Source organism: Phalangium opilio, unplaced genomic scaffold, assembly GCF_054372755.1.
Source record: "Phalangium opilio isolate 3A_F unplaced genomic scaffold, DU_Popi_V2 ptg000003l_1, whole genome shotgun sequence".
Classification (NCBI taxonomy): domain Eukaryota; kingdom Metazoa; phylum Arthropoda; class Arachnida; order Opiliones; family Phalangiidae; genus Phalangium; species Phalangium opilio.
Window position 1 is genome coordinate 4,002,316 of NW_028324145.1, and position 17,270 is coordinate 4,019,585.

Here is a 17,270-nt window from a genome sequence, read left to right on the forward strand (position 1 = left end):
AAATTGCCTTCCCTTCCCTGATTGGCTAAGAAGCGTTACGCTTTCCCGCAAATCACTGGGAGTACCCCTATTGGGTGAATCCGTCCAATAGGGGTACTTCCCAGTGCTTCACGGGAAAGCCTAACGCTTAGTGTCCATTACGGAAACTTAATTCCTCGTATCTTCTTTAATATTGTAGATAGAAACATGTTTCCAATTGATATACTCATTATTTTATACGCTTTTTCGAATAAAAAAGAAAATAATCTAGCCCAAAAGTATCCCTTTAAGTTAGCGTCGTGAAACGGATTCAAATTATTCACACAATTAGCGCAGCGGACAACACCTAGGGAAAGTTAAAGTGGCATAACCTATGGACCATTTTTTGTGAAAGTTGGTTTAACGCTGTGTAATTGTGGGAATTTCCAGGGTATTTTTGAGGTTGGTCAAACTCGTGTTGCAACCTGTACCCTTCTATTATTATTCTCCTCTGCTAATACCGACCAATATAATGCTATAGTCCAATGCTTCGCAGTGTGGCCTAACGTGTAGGCTACAGCGAGTAAACTAAATTTTAATACGTGCTTTTGTATAAATTTAAGAAAATTAACTATACTTTTTTAATTTTCTTTAAAAATTTTCTAAATCCGAAAGAAATGCTAGGCCTAGTTTTTAAGAGTTGTTATTAGCCTTTCCAAAGAGGGGAAGGTTAAGGTAGAATTAACAGTGCGAAACTCGCAACACATCTTCTATAGCTGAAAAAAGAAAAGCGTGGTTAAACTTTTTTAACAAGACCGAACCAATAAACTCTGATAGTTGCGTGATGTACAGGTAGCCAATTAAGCGCTCTTGCGCTCGAGGCATACATGTACTACTCTAAAGCAATTTAAGACGGTTTATAAATTGGTAGATGACTGTAAAAAGAGCTAGTGACTCCCGGACTGAAAGTTTGAAATCGAGGTTCTTAGAGTGAAGCGCTCGTTGCTTCCAAAGTTGTTTAAGATAGAGAAGGTAGTGGATGGTGATATTTTGCGGAGAGCGAATTGCATGCCATGCCTCGGCTAGGACGAGGTAACGCCCGGAGTCGTTTAACAGAGACTGTATTGTAGAGTGTTTCTTCGCGCAGAGCAAGTCGGATAGACTCTCACTAGCTCCTCGTTAGAATCCCTGAAAGTCGAAACCTTTCCTTCTTTTTTGTAAATGTGATACGCGAGTCCATTTGATGTGATCTGACAGATCAAAGACAATAACTAAGCGTCATCTGAAATTTGAGAGGAGAAATGACTTATTTATCACCAAGTTTTCGGCGGTTAAGGTGTGTTATTGCGTAATCTATTAGTTTCAAGAAATTATTGAAAAGTTAAACTACAATTCGGCATTCTCAAATTAACAATCGTTTATATGTTTTTGTCTTTCTTTTAAGACTGGTAGTTCGAAATACGTGCTGAAGAGATTCGTAACGTTTATCAGGTGCAGATATTGGTATGTATAAACATTTAATTTACTTATCGTAGATGAATGACTTGTAATTATTTTTGTTAAAATAGAGATATTATGGTGTTGCAACTTTTTACAGAGACAAATATCTAAATTTGACCCATGTATTTGATATTATAATATTATATTATATTACTGCGTGCTCATTACTATATTAAATAGTTTTTAAACGCAAGAAGCATTATTTATTTATTTTACGTCATTCAAACTTAGTTAAGGTTAATTATTAAGATTAAAAACACGAATAAAAAACGAACCAGCATTTTTTACAGATCAGAAACAGACCAATGGGGTGCGACTTAAGCCGGTCGAATAATCAAGCTTCGCGAGTTGATAAAGTGACGGACGTTAAACCCGTCGTGGATAAGAAGAAAAGCGTTCGAAAAGAAAGTGAACCGAAAGGAGTTAGCCAAACATCACTTCACGTTTCCGAAGCGTCCAATGGCAAGAGACGCGCATCCAAGAACAGTTTGGCTCCGGTTGAGGATAAGAAAGAGGTCCTTGAAGTTAAGCCTAATCTGGTAGCAGTCGATCCCGAGTGGACATCCGAATACGAATTGACCAACAAAGAAAAGGACCTGGTTGAATCTACTTGGAAGGTTTTAGTTGACAGTGTTGCCGAAGTTGGGGTCATCACTTTCATGAGGTAAGCATATCCACAAGTTTTTCTTAAGTATGATACTTCGTAAAATTTATGAGGTGAATAATTCCAAAGGTTTATTAATACTTAAATATCTTTAGCAAACCCGAAAAACATTTCCCACTCATGAATTAGGTTCTTTAGCATTTTGATTTTTAAAGCTCTTCAATTAAACTGTAAGATATCTGTTTCCGCAATATGAGGTATTTCGGTTTAACAATAGACTTAATTAAACAATGACGTTATGCTCGTGAATAATAAGACTTCCTTTCATTCGAGTGGAATTAGAGAAAAGATGAAAATTTACTTCCGACGAAATAGTATGACAAAATATTCTCTTAAAATTCCGCTAGCCTCTCTATTAACATTCACTCCAATATTCAATAACTCTCTTTACGACTTACATTCTCACGCGAAAATAATAAGACTTTATAACTTAGATCGAACCTAGACAAAGCCGCGATCATTTCTTGAAAACTTAGTGCAGAATTGTTTAAGGTATGACAAATACCATAAGTTTATAAGCAATGTTCCATAAGTATGACACAACCTCTACTTCGTAATGCTAGCGACTTACTGAGAGCTAGTTCGAGAACGACGCGAGAATTGACTACACTCGATTTTGCAGTCCATCTTCCAATTTAGTCTGTACTAAGCCTTTGACAGCGCCTCAACAGGTTGATAATCTATGACGTTTCACCTACGTCATATCATAAGCTCTCAGTAACCAGTGACAAACTTATGGAACATATCTTATGAACTTATGCAAATACTTCAAGACTAGGTGTAACCAGAAGCGACATAGAATTGTTATTTCTATGTCGCTTTTGGTGTAACTGAATTTGGGAAGTGGCTTAGACTGAAGAATACTTTTATCTGTCTATTATATTCGTCGGAATCGGCATATTTGAGGGACTTTTGAAGAGGAGCTTTTCTAATAACTGTCGGGCGTGGAATCTTGGGTCTTGGGAAGTTCCGAAGGTTGACAAAAGGAATTCTTTTGTTGGCGGTCGGAAGGTCTGCAAAATGAGATAGGGTTGATTTCTGAATCGGATTTTTCTCGCTGATTTAGCCCGTCACGAAACTTTTAAACGAAAACCGTACAGGAAACCGAAAGGAAATAGAATCCTAGATCCTTCACTATCGTATTTTCAAACATTGGGCTTGGGTGGCGGTAAGAGGACACTTTAATTCGAGAGCTCTGAGAAAATTTCAGTCTGCTCAGCTGCTGGGTGATATTTTTTCCCTTCTAAGTCCCAAACGTTTTCCTGTTAACAATGGCAATCATTGTGTGTTTAGATCTTGAGTCGTCAAAGTTTCTCGAGAAACGTTTTATATACAATTGTTTTTGAGAATAGAGGGTTAAAATTCCAATTGGTGACTGTGAAATTGCTTGGCCTAAAACGTGCACCGTGATTTTTTTCTCTAAATTAGGAAGAAAAAAACGTAACTTTTGTTATGGTTTAGATTGTTCGAGACCCATCCAGATGTTCAACAAGCATTTTTGCCTTTCAAAGAACTCTCCGCGGAGGAGTTGCATTTTAGTCGGGAGCTTCGAGCGCACGCTTTGAGGGTCATGGGCTTTGTCCAAAAGGTCGTTGCCCGCCTTCGCGAACCCAAGGAGAAAACGGAATGTCTTCTTAGAAGCCTAGGCGCCAATCACGTGACTTATGGGGCCAAAGAGCAGTACGTAGACGTAAGTTCATTTTGGAAGTGTTCAAATGTTTAGGATGTTCAACAGTTTGTGCAGTCACACCTTCAGTGTTCCAAAGTTAATCTTGTGACGTTAGTTAGGTCGCCCGTAAACTTTTCAAATATTATATTTTGACATAGGACTAAGTATTTACAAAAGTATACAGAAATAAAAAAAGTACACTTCATTAATAATTCCCTGCCTTTGGCTGTAGACGACATATAAACTGAGAAGCAAAGTACTCTCCGCTCAACCGCCTAAATAAACCTACCAATCAGGGAAGAGCTTTTTGACGTCATAAATTTATAGAAAGTAGAAAGTAGTACATGATGCTGGCGATCCAAACGTACATTTTTGGTACTAGAGCTATAGCATCTGCTACTTTATGAGTCCATTCACGGCTTGTTCCCTGTGCCACGGTCGGGAAGGTAATCATACTCAGAGGGTGGTCGACACTATTCTGTGATAAAGGAGAGCTTCTCATATCACATGGCATGACCAACTTTCAACGAAGCGTACTTTTTGTTTTATATATATATATATATATACTTTTGGTATTTATGATTGGTAGATAGGAGAAGTCAATTGGGTCTTGTATAACGAAGTATAAAAAGTGTCATACTTATGGAACATATCATATAAACTTATGCTTCTACTTAAATGATCCTTGATAAGCGCACCATTGTTTTTTTTTTTTTTTTCGAAATTTATTCATGCTACCAGAAGTGAGAGCTAACCAAATTTTTCACTTGGCGAAAGTGAATATTCTTGATAACACACGAACGGTTGGCCCTCTGGTAGCGGTTTTTTAATTTTCCCTCCAAAACGTGAGACGCTTGTGGTGGTAGACGGCCGAACTAGATTCCAGCACCCGCGTCTGTGTTCCGCGGCTTTAGGTTGAGGGGAAGGGGGTAGGAAATATTTTTGGAACTCGACCAATTTTTTTCTCTCTAGTTTTAGCGCGTGGGAAGCGGCATAAAATCCTCAAATTTGTTCACTAGTGCCAGGATCTACTATCAATGCTAGAGCCCTTCACTTCTAGTCTCATCTCACTTCTGATGCTACTGATTTATTAATTTTTGTTTCGGTCTATAATTTCGTTTCTCAATTTTCGTACATAGTTAATCGGGCCTCAATTTGTTTTTGCCATCAAACCTTCGCTCGAGGCACAATGGAACGCGGAGGTGGAGGACGCTTGGCTGCAACTATTCAGGTACATGAGTGACGTCATGAAGGACTCCATGACAAGATCTAGGAAGTTCTCTACCAAGACAGACCAAGATAGTGATGTTTCAAAAATTGTAACGTGACCGTTGATCAACTCGGTGCTTAAAACCCATTGCAAAAGTCCATAACTACTTGTTTCCTCTGTGACCTCCTATTTTTAACGTGACGATCTACTTTGATAATATCCCCAACTTCCTATTGTAGAGAAGACCGCGTCGAGCCCATATATTTCTAGACTTTCTAAAAGCTTTTGCTTTTTCTTGAACCCTTTTGATTTACTACAATTTCATGTTTCTAATTATGGTTACGGGTTTTGGTACTCTCGAATGTTTTCAAATTGTCAACCTTGAAGTTAAATTCGCGGTAATTTGTTTCAACTCTAAATTACATATCTCAGCAATTTTCAATTAATAAAACCAACTACGTTTTAAATTTTCTTGACCATTAAGCGTTATTTGGTACCATTGTATATATAGCTTCCGCTAAAGGTTTTTTCGTTCCCAAAGTGTTGCCAGGCCGTTGGTGAGTCGAGATATTGCAGGAAGGAAGACTAGCAGTTCACTTGACCAAAGTGACTCGCAGAGGGCATGACCATCTTGCCCTGAAGCTTAAAGCATGGATAAACGATACGTGTCACGTGTGAGGAAATTTGTTTTCACGCTTAAAGGATAGGCAACTCCCTATCTCCGACGGCAGCTTACTCGATATATACTCTGTTCCAGCTTTGGTTGTCAGCACGTGCAAACCTAGGTGTCTATGTTGGAGCGGCTTTGCGGTAATCTATAACGTAGCTTTGTGCGTGCTGACAACAGATGAGAGAAATAATGATTTTCAGGATTTAAAATCTCGAGATCATGAGGGCGGAGCTAAAACTAGGTTTTGGTAAGCTTAGAGGGTCAGTCAACTCTACCCCTCAATTATGTGAGCATCTATTGGAATTTTTAAACTAAACCACAGCCAAGAGTACTTGCTTTTAAGACACCTTCGGCGGACCCGGGGCAGTTGGCACCTATAGTTTAGGATCGCCGACATATGTCGCCCCGAAGCTTGGCTTATATCAGTGCGCCACATTCCCGACACTCTTGAAGAGTTCTGCGCGCGCCTCCGACCTCGCGTTGCTACCAATGAAATCACAGAAATATGAGACGTGACCGAGAACTCAAGGCCGGCCCATAAAACCTGCATAGAAAGTAACACGAGACATGTGTAGGCGCAATGATTCCTATTCGATGTATGTATTCCTGAATTACTCTAGCTCTGGTTCATGCACGACCTAGCATTTGGGACTGTTGTATAAAGGGTAAGTTCATCTATTACACCCTCTACGCCTTTGAAATAGAGGGTTTCTGAGAGGGGAGGAGCTACGGGGACGTGACGTCAATATTGGTAGTATAAATTATATGGCCTGATCTCACCACATCCAATAGAGTAGTGTCGTTAGAGAGGGGAGTAGACTGTTTATCCCTCCCTCTAGGCGCGCTTTTGTAAGAGGGGATACTGTACGCGCCTGGTAGGGGGGATGACACTGAGCTAAGAGATAGAATAGAGTAATGTCAGTTCTAGGTATGCAAACGTCATACCTTCTATCTCTTAGCTAAGTGTCATCTCCCCTACCAGGCGCGTACAGTATCCCCTCTTACAAAAGCGCGCCTAGAGGGAGGGATAAACAGTCTACTCCCCCCTCTACCGACACTACTCCATGGTATGACGTTTGCATAGGAGAACTGACATTACTCTATATTGTCACCAAAACCGAAGTAAGAGATAGGAGGGTGTGACGTGACTGACGTCACGATAAAGTTCGTGGTAGCAGACTATGGGCAAAAGTATATATATTTATGTTAGAACAAGAAGTCTGGATCAAGTAGGCGAAAGGAAATACACCCATATCCCGTATGTCCTACCCCCTTTTAAGCGGAGAGTTCAGGGACTTATGTACTTTTGTAATGAAGGAATGTCCGTATAATGTCAACATATAATTATGTCCAAAAATATAGGACTTTAAAGGACAAATTTTGAAATAAAATAAGAGAAAAAGTTAGGCAATTAGGAATTGGAATTTTACACAATGAAACAACTTTCAAAAGGTTTGAAATTCTTTATTTTATTTTCCAATATATTCAACAGCTCCAACACAAGATTCACCATCAAACAAAAAGAAATTCCTCAGAGGTTGATCTTTCCCTGATACAGACTAATGAGATAAAACAAAAAATTATCTATAAGAAGTAAAAGTAATTGGCAACTGACTAAAAAAAAAATTAAACCATTTTTCCAGAACACTAGTATTACAAAAGCGGCGCCATATGCCCACCAATTACGTAAAATATTTTTTACCTTAATAATATCTTGGGCGATTATTCCTCCAACAACCGCACAGACTGGACTTACTTCACCAAATAAATTTCTATGAAAAACCAATCATTAAATATGAAACAAAGATAGATAAACTATATAATTTCCAGAATTTAAATTTAGAACATTAGTTCTAATATTTTAGCAATAGCATTTAATTTAAAATGAATTTTGCGGGCGCGAATTCAAAACTTACTCCAGACATTCATTAGAAAGACGATCTGAATCAACACCCAACTCTTTCATCACCTCTTCTTTTAAATTAAGTAAATCTTTTAGGTCTTTTTCCGAAGCAACATCACCAGAAATGGGATGTCTCCGTTTCTGCTCCAAAAAACGCAACATGACTATCACAAAAATATAAAAATAAAGAAATTAGCACATAGTGATCAATAAATTATACATTTTTTAATATTCGGAACGTTAACGAACTGTGTGTAATGAATAAAACATGCGAAGTCTTCTTATCAATTCCAGATCCCATCTTTCCTGACCTTATCAATAATGCTTTTTCCAAAGAAGGGTAGTCAAAAGTCTGTGGAGAATAATTGCAAATGTTATTATTGGAAAAAGCGAACAAAACTAGACACCAGGGGTGTGCGAGTACTTGTTAAGTACGAGTACTCGGTTCGAGTATCGAGCCGAGTACTCGACTCGATACTCGATAACAACACATTGAGATACTCGAGACAGATTCGAGTAGCTTTTTAACATCTTAAATACTCGACAAATACTCGAGTCCGAGGCTTATAACTATAGCAGACGATGAGTTCATGATCATTTATTTTGAAAATCACCTGTTCAATGTTTAATTGATCACTAACAATCTTTTTGAACTAGTTAGATGTTAGATAATTGAAAATCTTCGTTATTTTCAAGAAATTTACAAAATTGCTACTCGACAAGTCAATATTTGAGACTCGATAATTACTCGAAAGAACCAAAATTTGACCCATCTAAATACTCGATACTCGAAAGTATTTTTGAGACTCGGCTCGATACTCGATAAGAAATTAGTTTTGATACTCGGACTCGGCTCGAAACTGAAAAAACGGGACTCGCACACCACTGATAGACACACCAACCTTTTGAACCATTTCAGTAACTTGGTCCTTCACATTTGTTTCATTTTCTTTTGACGTAGCCTTTGGCTTGGCTTCTCTGTTAAATTTTTAATTATTTTATTTAAAACCATCATTTAAAAAAAAAAGAAAGGAAAAACTTACTCAACGTAAGTATGATTTATTCCTAAATCAACAAAACCATATCCAAAAGAACCCCAAACATCGGTACTATAGAACTTAATGTTGTTGCTTCGACAGATTTGGTCTAATTTTAACAACATTGAAGTTCCTTCACCAGTCACGCAGATAGCGGTGAATGATTTAAAAAATGAATCTGGTTTAGAATTAAGGGGTTCAACATCCACTTTGACAGATACCATTGGATTAAGCGATTCGGCAGCGGCTTTGGATGCTTCCGCACGCTACATTAAAATGAGGTTAAAACGTAAATAGTATTAATGTTTCCACGCTAATGCTTTCAACAAAAAAGCTCACATTTTTCCCCAAATCAGTTTCCAAAAATAAAAACTGGGCAGTATCATTTTCAGTAACATTATGATGGTCTAATAATGTTACTTCTTTAACACCAGCCAAGACAAGGTTTTTTATAATTTCCGCACCCAAACCTCCAACACCAGCAATGAGGACGCTAGCGGCTCTCAACCTGCAGAAATATAACAAAAATAATTAAATAAATACTGCTAAATTAAAAACAATATGACATATTATTAGCCAATGCGACAAAGCATTGGTTTGACAGTACTACCTCTTTTGAGCGTCAAGGCCCCAAAGTCGTATTTGACGATCATAAAGAGCAGCTTCGTCTTCAGTTATATTCATTATTGATTAGTTATCCTTAAGGTTAACTATTAAAAGTTTAAAACTACTCTTTTAAAAGCGTGCACTAAATGAACGAACCGACGTCCTCAAGCAAAAGGCGGCGGGTATCCTTGTCAGACTCAGTGAGTGAGTGCAGACGAGACGACGGCTTTTTTGAACTTTAGGCGCGCTTTTTTCTATGGAATGGATTGATGCCAACCCGATACTAACTCATTTATCCCTGATACAGGTTATGTTTTTAATTATGCCGCACTAATTGTTTTAGCTAATTGAATATAACCAAGTAGTATTAATCAAAACATCCCTTTTACCATTCGAAGTATAATTAACTAAATTATTAATTATATTAGAAAATAGAAACAGTAAAATTGAAACGCACGCTCCCGCCATATTTTGAAGTCTGCCTAACTTCAGCAGCGCCATCTAGCGGTCCGTGTTTGCAGGCAATAAGCCTATTCATTTGGGACGTTTGCGGTGCAAACTTGCGGCAGCGTTTTTCTGCGCGATCTTTGCTGGTAAATATTTTGATTTTATTTATGTTTTAAGGGTTACTTTGCATTAAATACCAATGTTTTATCGCAACCGATCGGAAATTAAGCGTCGCAAGTGGAAAATTTATGCTTAACCGTGCCAAATACGTTTGTTAATTACGACCAAGGCTTAGGGGCCCACGTTCACGTTGCGGTTCGCAGTGCGGGTGTTACTACGACCAAGGCTTAGTATCCTATGTCTTTTGGGAAGTTGACTTGAAGCTGTTGCCCATTTCAATGGTGGCTACAGAGATCTTTCCAGGTAAATATTTTATTCATATATTAAGGGTTAATTTAGATTAAATACCAAAGTTTTATCGCAACCGAATGGAAATTAAGCGTTACCCCCATTCCGCTATCGATATTAAGTATCTAGACAATATCCAGGGTTGTCTCTCCACACCAAATCCCAACTAGACTCCGACACCTACAAAGGGAATTACAACTTTCTATTCTTGGTTGGTCCAATGGTTGGTCTTCCCTAACAACGCGTCGCAAATATTTTGACCTTTTAAGCTAGATCAAAATCTTAAACTCCCCTAATCAAACTTATTTTTCTGATGCCCCCTCTATCGCTCCGACAAGGGGTCATGGTAAATACTTATTATTCCACCGATATGCCCGTAAAGACCGAATGTAGGACATAATCCCCCCATTTAAGAAGAAAAGGACAAAATCCCCCGGACAATTTCCCCCCGAATGGATGCCGAAGACAAAATACCCCCAGCCTAAGGACAAATTCCCCCAGCCTAAGGACAAATTCCCCCCAGCCCCAGAACAAATTTCCCCCAGCCCCAGAACAAATTTCCCCCAAACTGTGTTTACGACAAAATACCCTAGAGAACGATTTCAATTTATACATCAATTCATGCGTTTAATAATTATATTCTTTAATATTGAAAGTAGATTTTCTTAAAGGGACTGCAAAGAAGGCATCGGCGGGTGGGTAAAAATTATTTGAAATACGTCACAGACATCACGTGATGCCAAGATACAAAGACTCCTCATGGAGTGGAACTGGACATCTAGTCCTTGTTTTTCGCGAGATTGCAGCGCCAATTCCATGAAGTGGTGGTTTTCGAAATAAAACGAACTAAGCTTCTTTGAACCACGCCTCTCCTTGGTCACGTGCTTCTGACGTATTTCAAATAATTTTACCCACCCGCCGATGCCTTCTTTACAGTCCCTTTAATTCCAAGCCAAATTATTTCCGATACAGTTCAAGAACTGTTGCATGTCAACCCAGCCCAACATAACCTAACCACATCTAACCAAACCTAACCTAACATAACCTAACATAACCTAACTGGGGATTATGACCCGGGAATTTTGTCTAGAGCGTAGGGGGATTTTGACTAGAGAGTGAGGGATTTTGTCTTGATAGTGGGGGGATTTTGTACTCTTAACTGGGATGGGGGCTTGGATGAAGAATAGTTACACTTGGATATATCAGTCGACAAATTTTATGACCACAAATGGCTTACGCGACCTTCGCGCCGCGTAGTGTGAAAATCTTGAAACTCCCGTAACAAACAAGAAACACGTGTTTAGTTTAGCCAAGGCCTAGGGCTATTTAAACATCAATTTTACTGGTTTCTTTTATTATAGAAGGTAATTATATTTAAAGTATAAAGTCACCTACTATAATAATTAGAAGAATAATAGTTCATCTTTAAAACTTCCATAATCATAAATCACCGCATAAACAAAAGCCACTGAAAACGATCTTAACCCTAACCGCCGTTTATTTTTCAAATTCAAACGGAATCAGAGCAGAAGACGTAACAAACGGAAACCGAATTTCGAACCCCTCTAATGCGCATCCGCGACCGCGGCCAGAAGCACACGTTATACTACGAGTGATATATCCAAGTGTAACTATTCTTCATCCAAGATGGGGGAAAATGACCGGGGGATTTTGTCTTGAGAGAGGGGGTATTTTGTACGATTTTAAAAATGGGAGGATTATGACCGGGGGTCTTTTGTCTTGGGGGTATTTAGTCCGTATACCGTAAAGACCAGCTTAAGCACTCCTTTTTTCGTAGATCGGTCCCCATTTGGAATTCACTTCCCTCTGAGATTGTATCATTAAAATCTATTGCCCAATTTAAGTCAGCACTGAAACAGTACCTCAAACTATACGTATGTGCCTTTATGTTCTTCGGAGCTGTAATTTTTTCTCATAAACCCTAGCTCGACATTCCCCCACAGGAGCAAAGAGAAAAGTTAACCATACAAAATAGGTTTGTTAATTACGACCTTTGTTTGTAGAAAACGTAGCTTTAGTTTATTTTGGGGAGTAGTGGTAAAATGGAATACAGTATTCGTGATTCACATTTGTGTTGGGGGCATATTGAGTTCCCCATCCAACCATACTAAAATCTTGGGGATCTAGCAAATAGGAGCTAAGTAATTGAGGAAAGTATTTATAAACATACCCCCCTCCATAGGAATAGCATTGCACCCATTTTTGGTGGCTCATAATTCTGGTTCTATCCTACTACAAATACGGGGATGTCCTTTGAGTATGTTATAGTCCTATTTGCCCCATCCAACCATACTAAAAACTTGCGGATCGGTTAAACAGGGCCCAAGTAATTGAGGACAGTATTTATAAACATACCCCTTCCATAGGAATATCATTGCACCCAACTTTAGTGGTTCATAACTCTGGTTCTACTAGAGATGCCCTTTGAGTATGTTTTAGTCAGGGCCGGATTAAAGGGGGGCGAGGGGGTAATGGCCCAGGGGTGCAACGCTTGTTGGGGGCACATTGCGTTAAACTATTCCCCCCTTAGCAACATTTGCTGTTCCTATTTTTTTCGACTTAAGGGGGCGGGCATTATCCCGGCCCTGAAAATACTTGGGCCATTTAAGTTGATTATAATTTTAATCTGTATTTGATTGTTTGAATTTTATTTTTTATAGCTACCATCTGTTTCCAAAGGAGAAATTTATGTTGGATTCTAGAATCAATAACTATTTTTTTGGCAAAAGGCACCCGAGATTAGTCAGGTCAATGAAACCATTACAATCCCCTTCTTAATTGAGGTCTACACTAAGTGTCACTTTGATTTTATCCGTTGAAAGGGAATCTCAGTCATTACCAAAACTATTAAGACAGCCTGTGAGACATTAAGGCAATTATTAGGGTATTTAGTTTATTATTTATTGTGTCCTTTAATTTTTAGGGATTTTTCTTTTCGCCAGGACATAAATAAAATCTTACTTATGGAATAGGTGAACACTGGTCCTAGCCCTCCCTTTTAAGAATAATGAACGCGTAATCAGATTTCAAGGGTGAGATTACCTTTGCGGTATTAAGGTATCTAGTTTATGGTTTTAATTATAAATATTTTTAGGGGAAAAGCGTTTGGCAACTCCTTGAGTGAGTTTTGTAGGATTTAAATAAATTTACGATTTATGTTTAAGGTAGAAGGTTGCTTATACGCTTTGTCCTTTAAAAGTAAACACGATTTTAAGCGGGGTTTAAGGCGAGGCTTAGCTTTTTACGGTATTCTTTCCCTATTACTGTTACGAGTGTGCCTTTTATGCCAAAAAAATAGTCATTTGTCTTATGCCTGAACATTTTGCGTTACGTCTAGCGAAAATACTCGAGTGGATTTTCGTATTAAGGTAATTAATTTCAAGTTATTCGTGTGCCTTTTTCCAAATAATAATTCGAATTTTTCTTGCGGTGGAAGGAGTGGACGACAGCGAGTGGACTCTCATTGGAAATCCCATGCTAAGGACGAAGTTTCCTGGTTTTGTGGGCTCCACAGCGGGCTTTAGTTTAAATTTAATAATTCCCGAGTCAAACAGGGACTTGTTAAATTTAAATTGGGCCCGCAAGCCTGACGTGGGGGGTGGTTGAGTAAGTATAGCTTAAAGTTTCGATACTAGACTCTTTTTAAAAAAATCAATCGATTTACTTATAACCATTTTTTGATCTATTTCTGCCTATTTTTTGATTTTTTTATAAATTTTTAGTAAAATAATATTTTTTTTAAAAATTTCTAATGTATAATTTTTTCACTTTTTAAGTAAAAAGCATAAAAAAGGGGTAAAAAAAAACTCCCTAAGTGTTGTCTTAAAAAAATTGAAACCAAGTCTAGTATCTAAAAAAGTAAAGAAAAAAAAGAACGAGGTTTAAGGCGAAATTTATTCAATAAGAAACAAAAAACCAAGTGTTTACAAAAATTTCGAACAAAAAAAATATTAAAGAGTTTTGTAAGTTAAAGTTTGATCGCAAAAAAATAAGTAGTTACAAATAAAATTTACAAGCAAAAAAATTAAGTTAAGTGGTTACATGAAAAAATTGCGAGTAAAAAAGATGTATTTTGTGTCTTCTAGCTTCGATGATTTTCTCCGTATCTTCGAGTTAATGTTGAGAGAGATAGCACGTCCGGAAGAAGACATCGAGTAGCGGAACCCAACAAAGAATTGTCATCAGGAATGATACGTAGCAAGTCCAGAACAGCGGAAATCATCGTGCATCGTCAATCCAACAAAGGATGTCATCAGGAATGATAAGTCATCTGGAATGATCCGTCTAGAAATGACCAGCGACAGAAAAATCCAAGAATATCAGCTGCATCTATAAATGAAAACCTATTAATAAACCATCTTAAACTATTGCCTACTTTTGGGCCCAAAAAAATGGATTTAAATAATGTAAGAAAAAAACCCCTAAACTAATTTAAGGAAAACCTTGATTATGAAAATAATTTAAAATATTCCCTAATTTAATTTAAGGAAAACAGGCCTTTCAAAACTATTCCCACAGATAGACCCCGTAAATAACTAGAATTAAATGGGACAAGGCTTAATTAGGCTTAGGGCAACGGTCCTCTTGTCCTAAAATGATCTCTGCGGGACTTGATTTTCGAAAATCTGTCGCTCTAGCTCTAAATTAATTAATAATAGCCCCTAAACTAATTTTAGGAAAACCTGCTATTTATTTTAAAACTATTCCCAAAGATAGACCCCGTAAATAACTAGAATTAAATGGAACAAGGCTTAATTAGGCTTAGGCAACGGTCCTCGTGTCTTAAAATGATCTCTGCGGGACTTGATTTTCGAAAATCGGTCGCTTTAGCTCTAAATTAATTAATAATAGCCCCTAAACTAATTTTAGGAAAACCTTCCGTTTATTTTAAAACTTCCCACAGACAGTATCCGTAAAATAACTAGAGTTTAATAAGACACGGCTCAATTTAGGCTTACGGTCCTCGTGTTTTAAAATTTTCTCTTGGAGGGACCTGATTTCCGAAAATCTGTCGCGTTATCTCCAAATTAATTACGTACCCCGTTTAATAGATTATAATAATAGCCCCTAAACTAATTATTTAGGGATTCTCTCTTGTAAAATATTATTTGTTTTACTTGATTTTTAATAAGTAAATAAATAAAATTCACTAACATTTAACACTACCTAATTAATTTAAATACTTGAAATAAAGTAAATAAGGTTTTTCCAAGCGACTTTCCTCGACCGCTTCCACGCAACGAATGAACCGGCTGACCGCTTAACTTCCAACTAAGTAAATTTGAAACGTAGGGGGGCGCTAAAAGCTCCTATGCGCGGTCTCTGGTGCGCCATATCCCAGGCGCGAGATCCAAATGGCCGAACACCGCTAGGCATAAATGAATGAACGCTGGGCCTGATCTGACGTCAAATCACGTGACTTATCACGTCAGTCGACGTGACCAATGACGTCAGCTGATACCCCCTGCCGTTACCCCCTGCTGTGATCCCCTGCTGTTTCAATACTATTACCCCCTGCTGTTTATATACTGTTACCCCCTGCTGTGACCCCCTGCTGTTTCCATACTATTACCCCCTGCTGGGACCCCCTGCTGTTTCCATACTATTACCCCCTGCTGGGACCCCTGCTGTTACCCCCTGCTGTTTCCATACTGTTACCCCCTGCTGTGACTCCCTGCTGGGACCCCCTGCTGTGACCCCCTGCTGTTACCCCCTGCTGCGACCCCCTGCTGCTTCCATACTATTACCCCCTGCTGGGACCCCCTGCTGTTTCCATACTATTACCCCCTGCTGTGGCCCCCTGCTGTTACCCCCTGCTGTTTCCATACTGTTACCCCCTGCTGGGACCCCCTGCTGTTTCCATACTATTACCCCCTGCTGTTACCCCCTGCTGTTTCCATACTGTTACCCCCTGCTGTTACCCCCTGCAGGGACCCCCTGCTGTGACCCCCTGCTGTTACCCCCTGCTGTTTCCATACTGTTAACCCATGCTGGGACCCCCTGCTGTGACTCCCTGCTGGGACCCCCTGCTGTGACCCCCTGCTGTTACCCCCTGCTGCGACCCCCTGCTGCTTCCATACTATTACCCCCTGCTGGGACCCCCTGCTGTTTCCATACTATTACCCCCTGCTGTGGCCCCCTGCTGTTACCCCCTGCTGTTTCCATACTGTTACCCCCTGCTGGGACCCCCTGCTGTTTCCATACTATTACCCCCTGCTGTTACCCCCTGCTGTTTCCATACTGTTACCCCCTGCTGTTACCCCCTGCAGGGACCCCCTGCTGTGACCCCCTGCTGTTACCCCCTGCTGTTTCCATACTGTTAACCCATGCTGGGACCCCCTGCTGTGACAGCAGGGGGTAACAGCAGGGGGTCCCAGCGGGGGGTAATAGTATGGAAACAGAAGGGGGTCACAGCAGGGGGTAACAGCAGGGGGTCCCAGCAGGGGGTAATAGTATGGAAACAGCAGGGGGTCCCAGCAGGGGGTCCCAGCAGGGAGTCACAGCAGGGAGTCACAGCAGGGGGTAACAGTATGGAAACAGCAGGGGGTAACAGCGGGGGTCCCAGCGGGGGGTCACAGCAGGGGGTCCCAGCAGGGGGTCACAGCAGGGGGTAACAGCAGGGAGTCACAGCAGGGGGTAACAGCAGGGGGTCACAGCAGGGGGTAATAGTATGGAAACAGCAGGGGGTCCCAGCAGGGGGTAACAGCAGGGGGCCACAGCAGGGGGTCACAGCAGGGGGTATTAGTATGGAAACAGCAGGGGGTCCCAGCAGGGGGTAATAGTATGGAAACAGCAGGGGGTCCCAGCAGGGGGTAACAGCAGGGGGTAACAGCAGAGGGTCCCAGCAGGGGATCACAGCAGGGGGTCGCAGCAGGGGGTCACAGCAGGGGGTAACAGCAAGGGGGTCACCGCAGGGGTTCGCAGCAGGGGGTCACAGCAGGGGGTCCCAGCAGGGGGTCACAGCAGGGGGTCACAGTATGGAAACAGCAGAGGGTCATAGCAGGGGGTAACAGCAGGGGGTCCCAGCAGGGGGTAACAGTATATAAACAGCAGGGGGTAACAGTATATAAACAGCAGGGGGTAACAGTATATAAACAGCAGGGGGTAATAGTATTGAAACAGCAGGGGATCACAGCAGGGGGTAACGGCAGGGGGTATCAGCTGACGTCATTGGTCA

General features: G+C 40.1%; 2 protein-coding genes and 1 long non-coding RNA gene across 5 annotated transcripts in view; 2 read left to right on the forward strand and 1 right to left on the reverse strand.

Annotated features, from left to right (window-relative positions):
• LOC149717172 (uncharacterized) overlaps positions 1-5,472 on the forward strand; it is a 123,665-nt gene extending 118,193 nt beyond the window's left edge. Inside the window, exons 1-5 of one of the 2 annotated variants that reach the window (XM_089836201.1) lie at positions 967-1,294; positions 1,403-1,461; positions 1,749-2,122; positions 3,584-3,812; positions 4,931-5,472. In XM_089836201.1, coding sequence (XP_089692327.1) covers positions 1,764-2,122; positions 3,584-3,812; positions 4,931-5,119 — 777 coding nt within the window. In that variant the 5' untranslated portion in view covers positions 967-1,294; positions 1,403-1,461; positions 1,749-1,763 and the 3' untranslated portion in view covers positions 5,120-5,472. Of the gene's footprint in view, positions 1-966; positions 1,295-1,402; positions 1,462-1,748; positions 2,123-3,583; positions 3,813-4,930 lie in introns of those variants that run through there. The other variant, XM_089836209.1, reaches the window with a different exon arrangement.
• A 1,642-nt stretch (positions 5,473-7,114) lies between these two features.
• On the reverse strand, positions 7,115-9,410 carry Aos1 (SUMO1 activating enzyme subunit 1). The gene is made up of 8 exons (XM_089835912.1): positions 9,222-9,410; positions 8,951-9,119; positions 8,618-8,877; positions 8,477-8,552; positions 7,824-7,926; positions 7,588-7,738; positions 7,374-7,443; positions 7,115-7,230 (listed from the first exon to the last, which is right to left on the reverse strand). The coding sequence occupies exons 1-8, from the start codon at positions 9,293-9,295 to the stop codon at positions 7,141-7,143; spliced, it is 993 nt and encodes a 330-aa protein (XP_089692038.1). The 5' UTR covers positions 9,296-9,410; the 3' UTR covers positions 7,115-7,140.
• Positions 9,411-9,494: 84 nt separating this feature from the next.
• Positions 9,495-14,319, forward strand: LOC149717178 (uncharacterized). 2 transcript variants are annotated; one of them, XR_016365987.1, is made up of 5 exons: positions 9,495-9,810; positions 9,894-10,087; positions 12,754-13,461; positions 13,530-13,699; positions 14,179-14,319. It is a non-coding gene; the product is annotated as an uncharacterized LOC149717178 (long non-coding RNA). The 2 variants fall into 2 exon arrangements; XR_016365988.1 differs by having other exon boundaries at positions 9,496-9,810; positions 13,533-13,699.
• Positions 14,320-17,270: the final 2,951 nt, after the last annotated feature.

Bases quoted from the DNA above. Each gene is read 5' to 3' on its own strand.
- Aos1 (XM_089835912.1), bottom strand. From the start codon at position 9,295: ATGAATATAACTGAAGACGAAGCTGCTCTTTATGATCGTCAAATACGA. The intron at 7,739-7,823 runs GTTCGTTAACGT...TTTTTGTGATAG, and splicing joins TGTTTTATTCATTACACACA to TCATGTTGCGTTTTTTGGAG. The intron at 7,231-7,373 runs GTAAAAAATATT...TTATCTCATTAG, and splicing joins TCGCCCAAGATATTATTAAG to TCTGTATCAGGGAAAGATCA.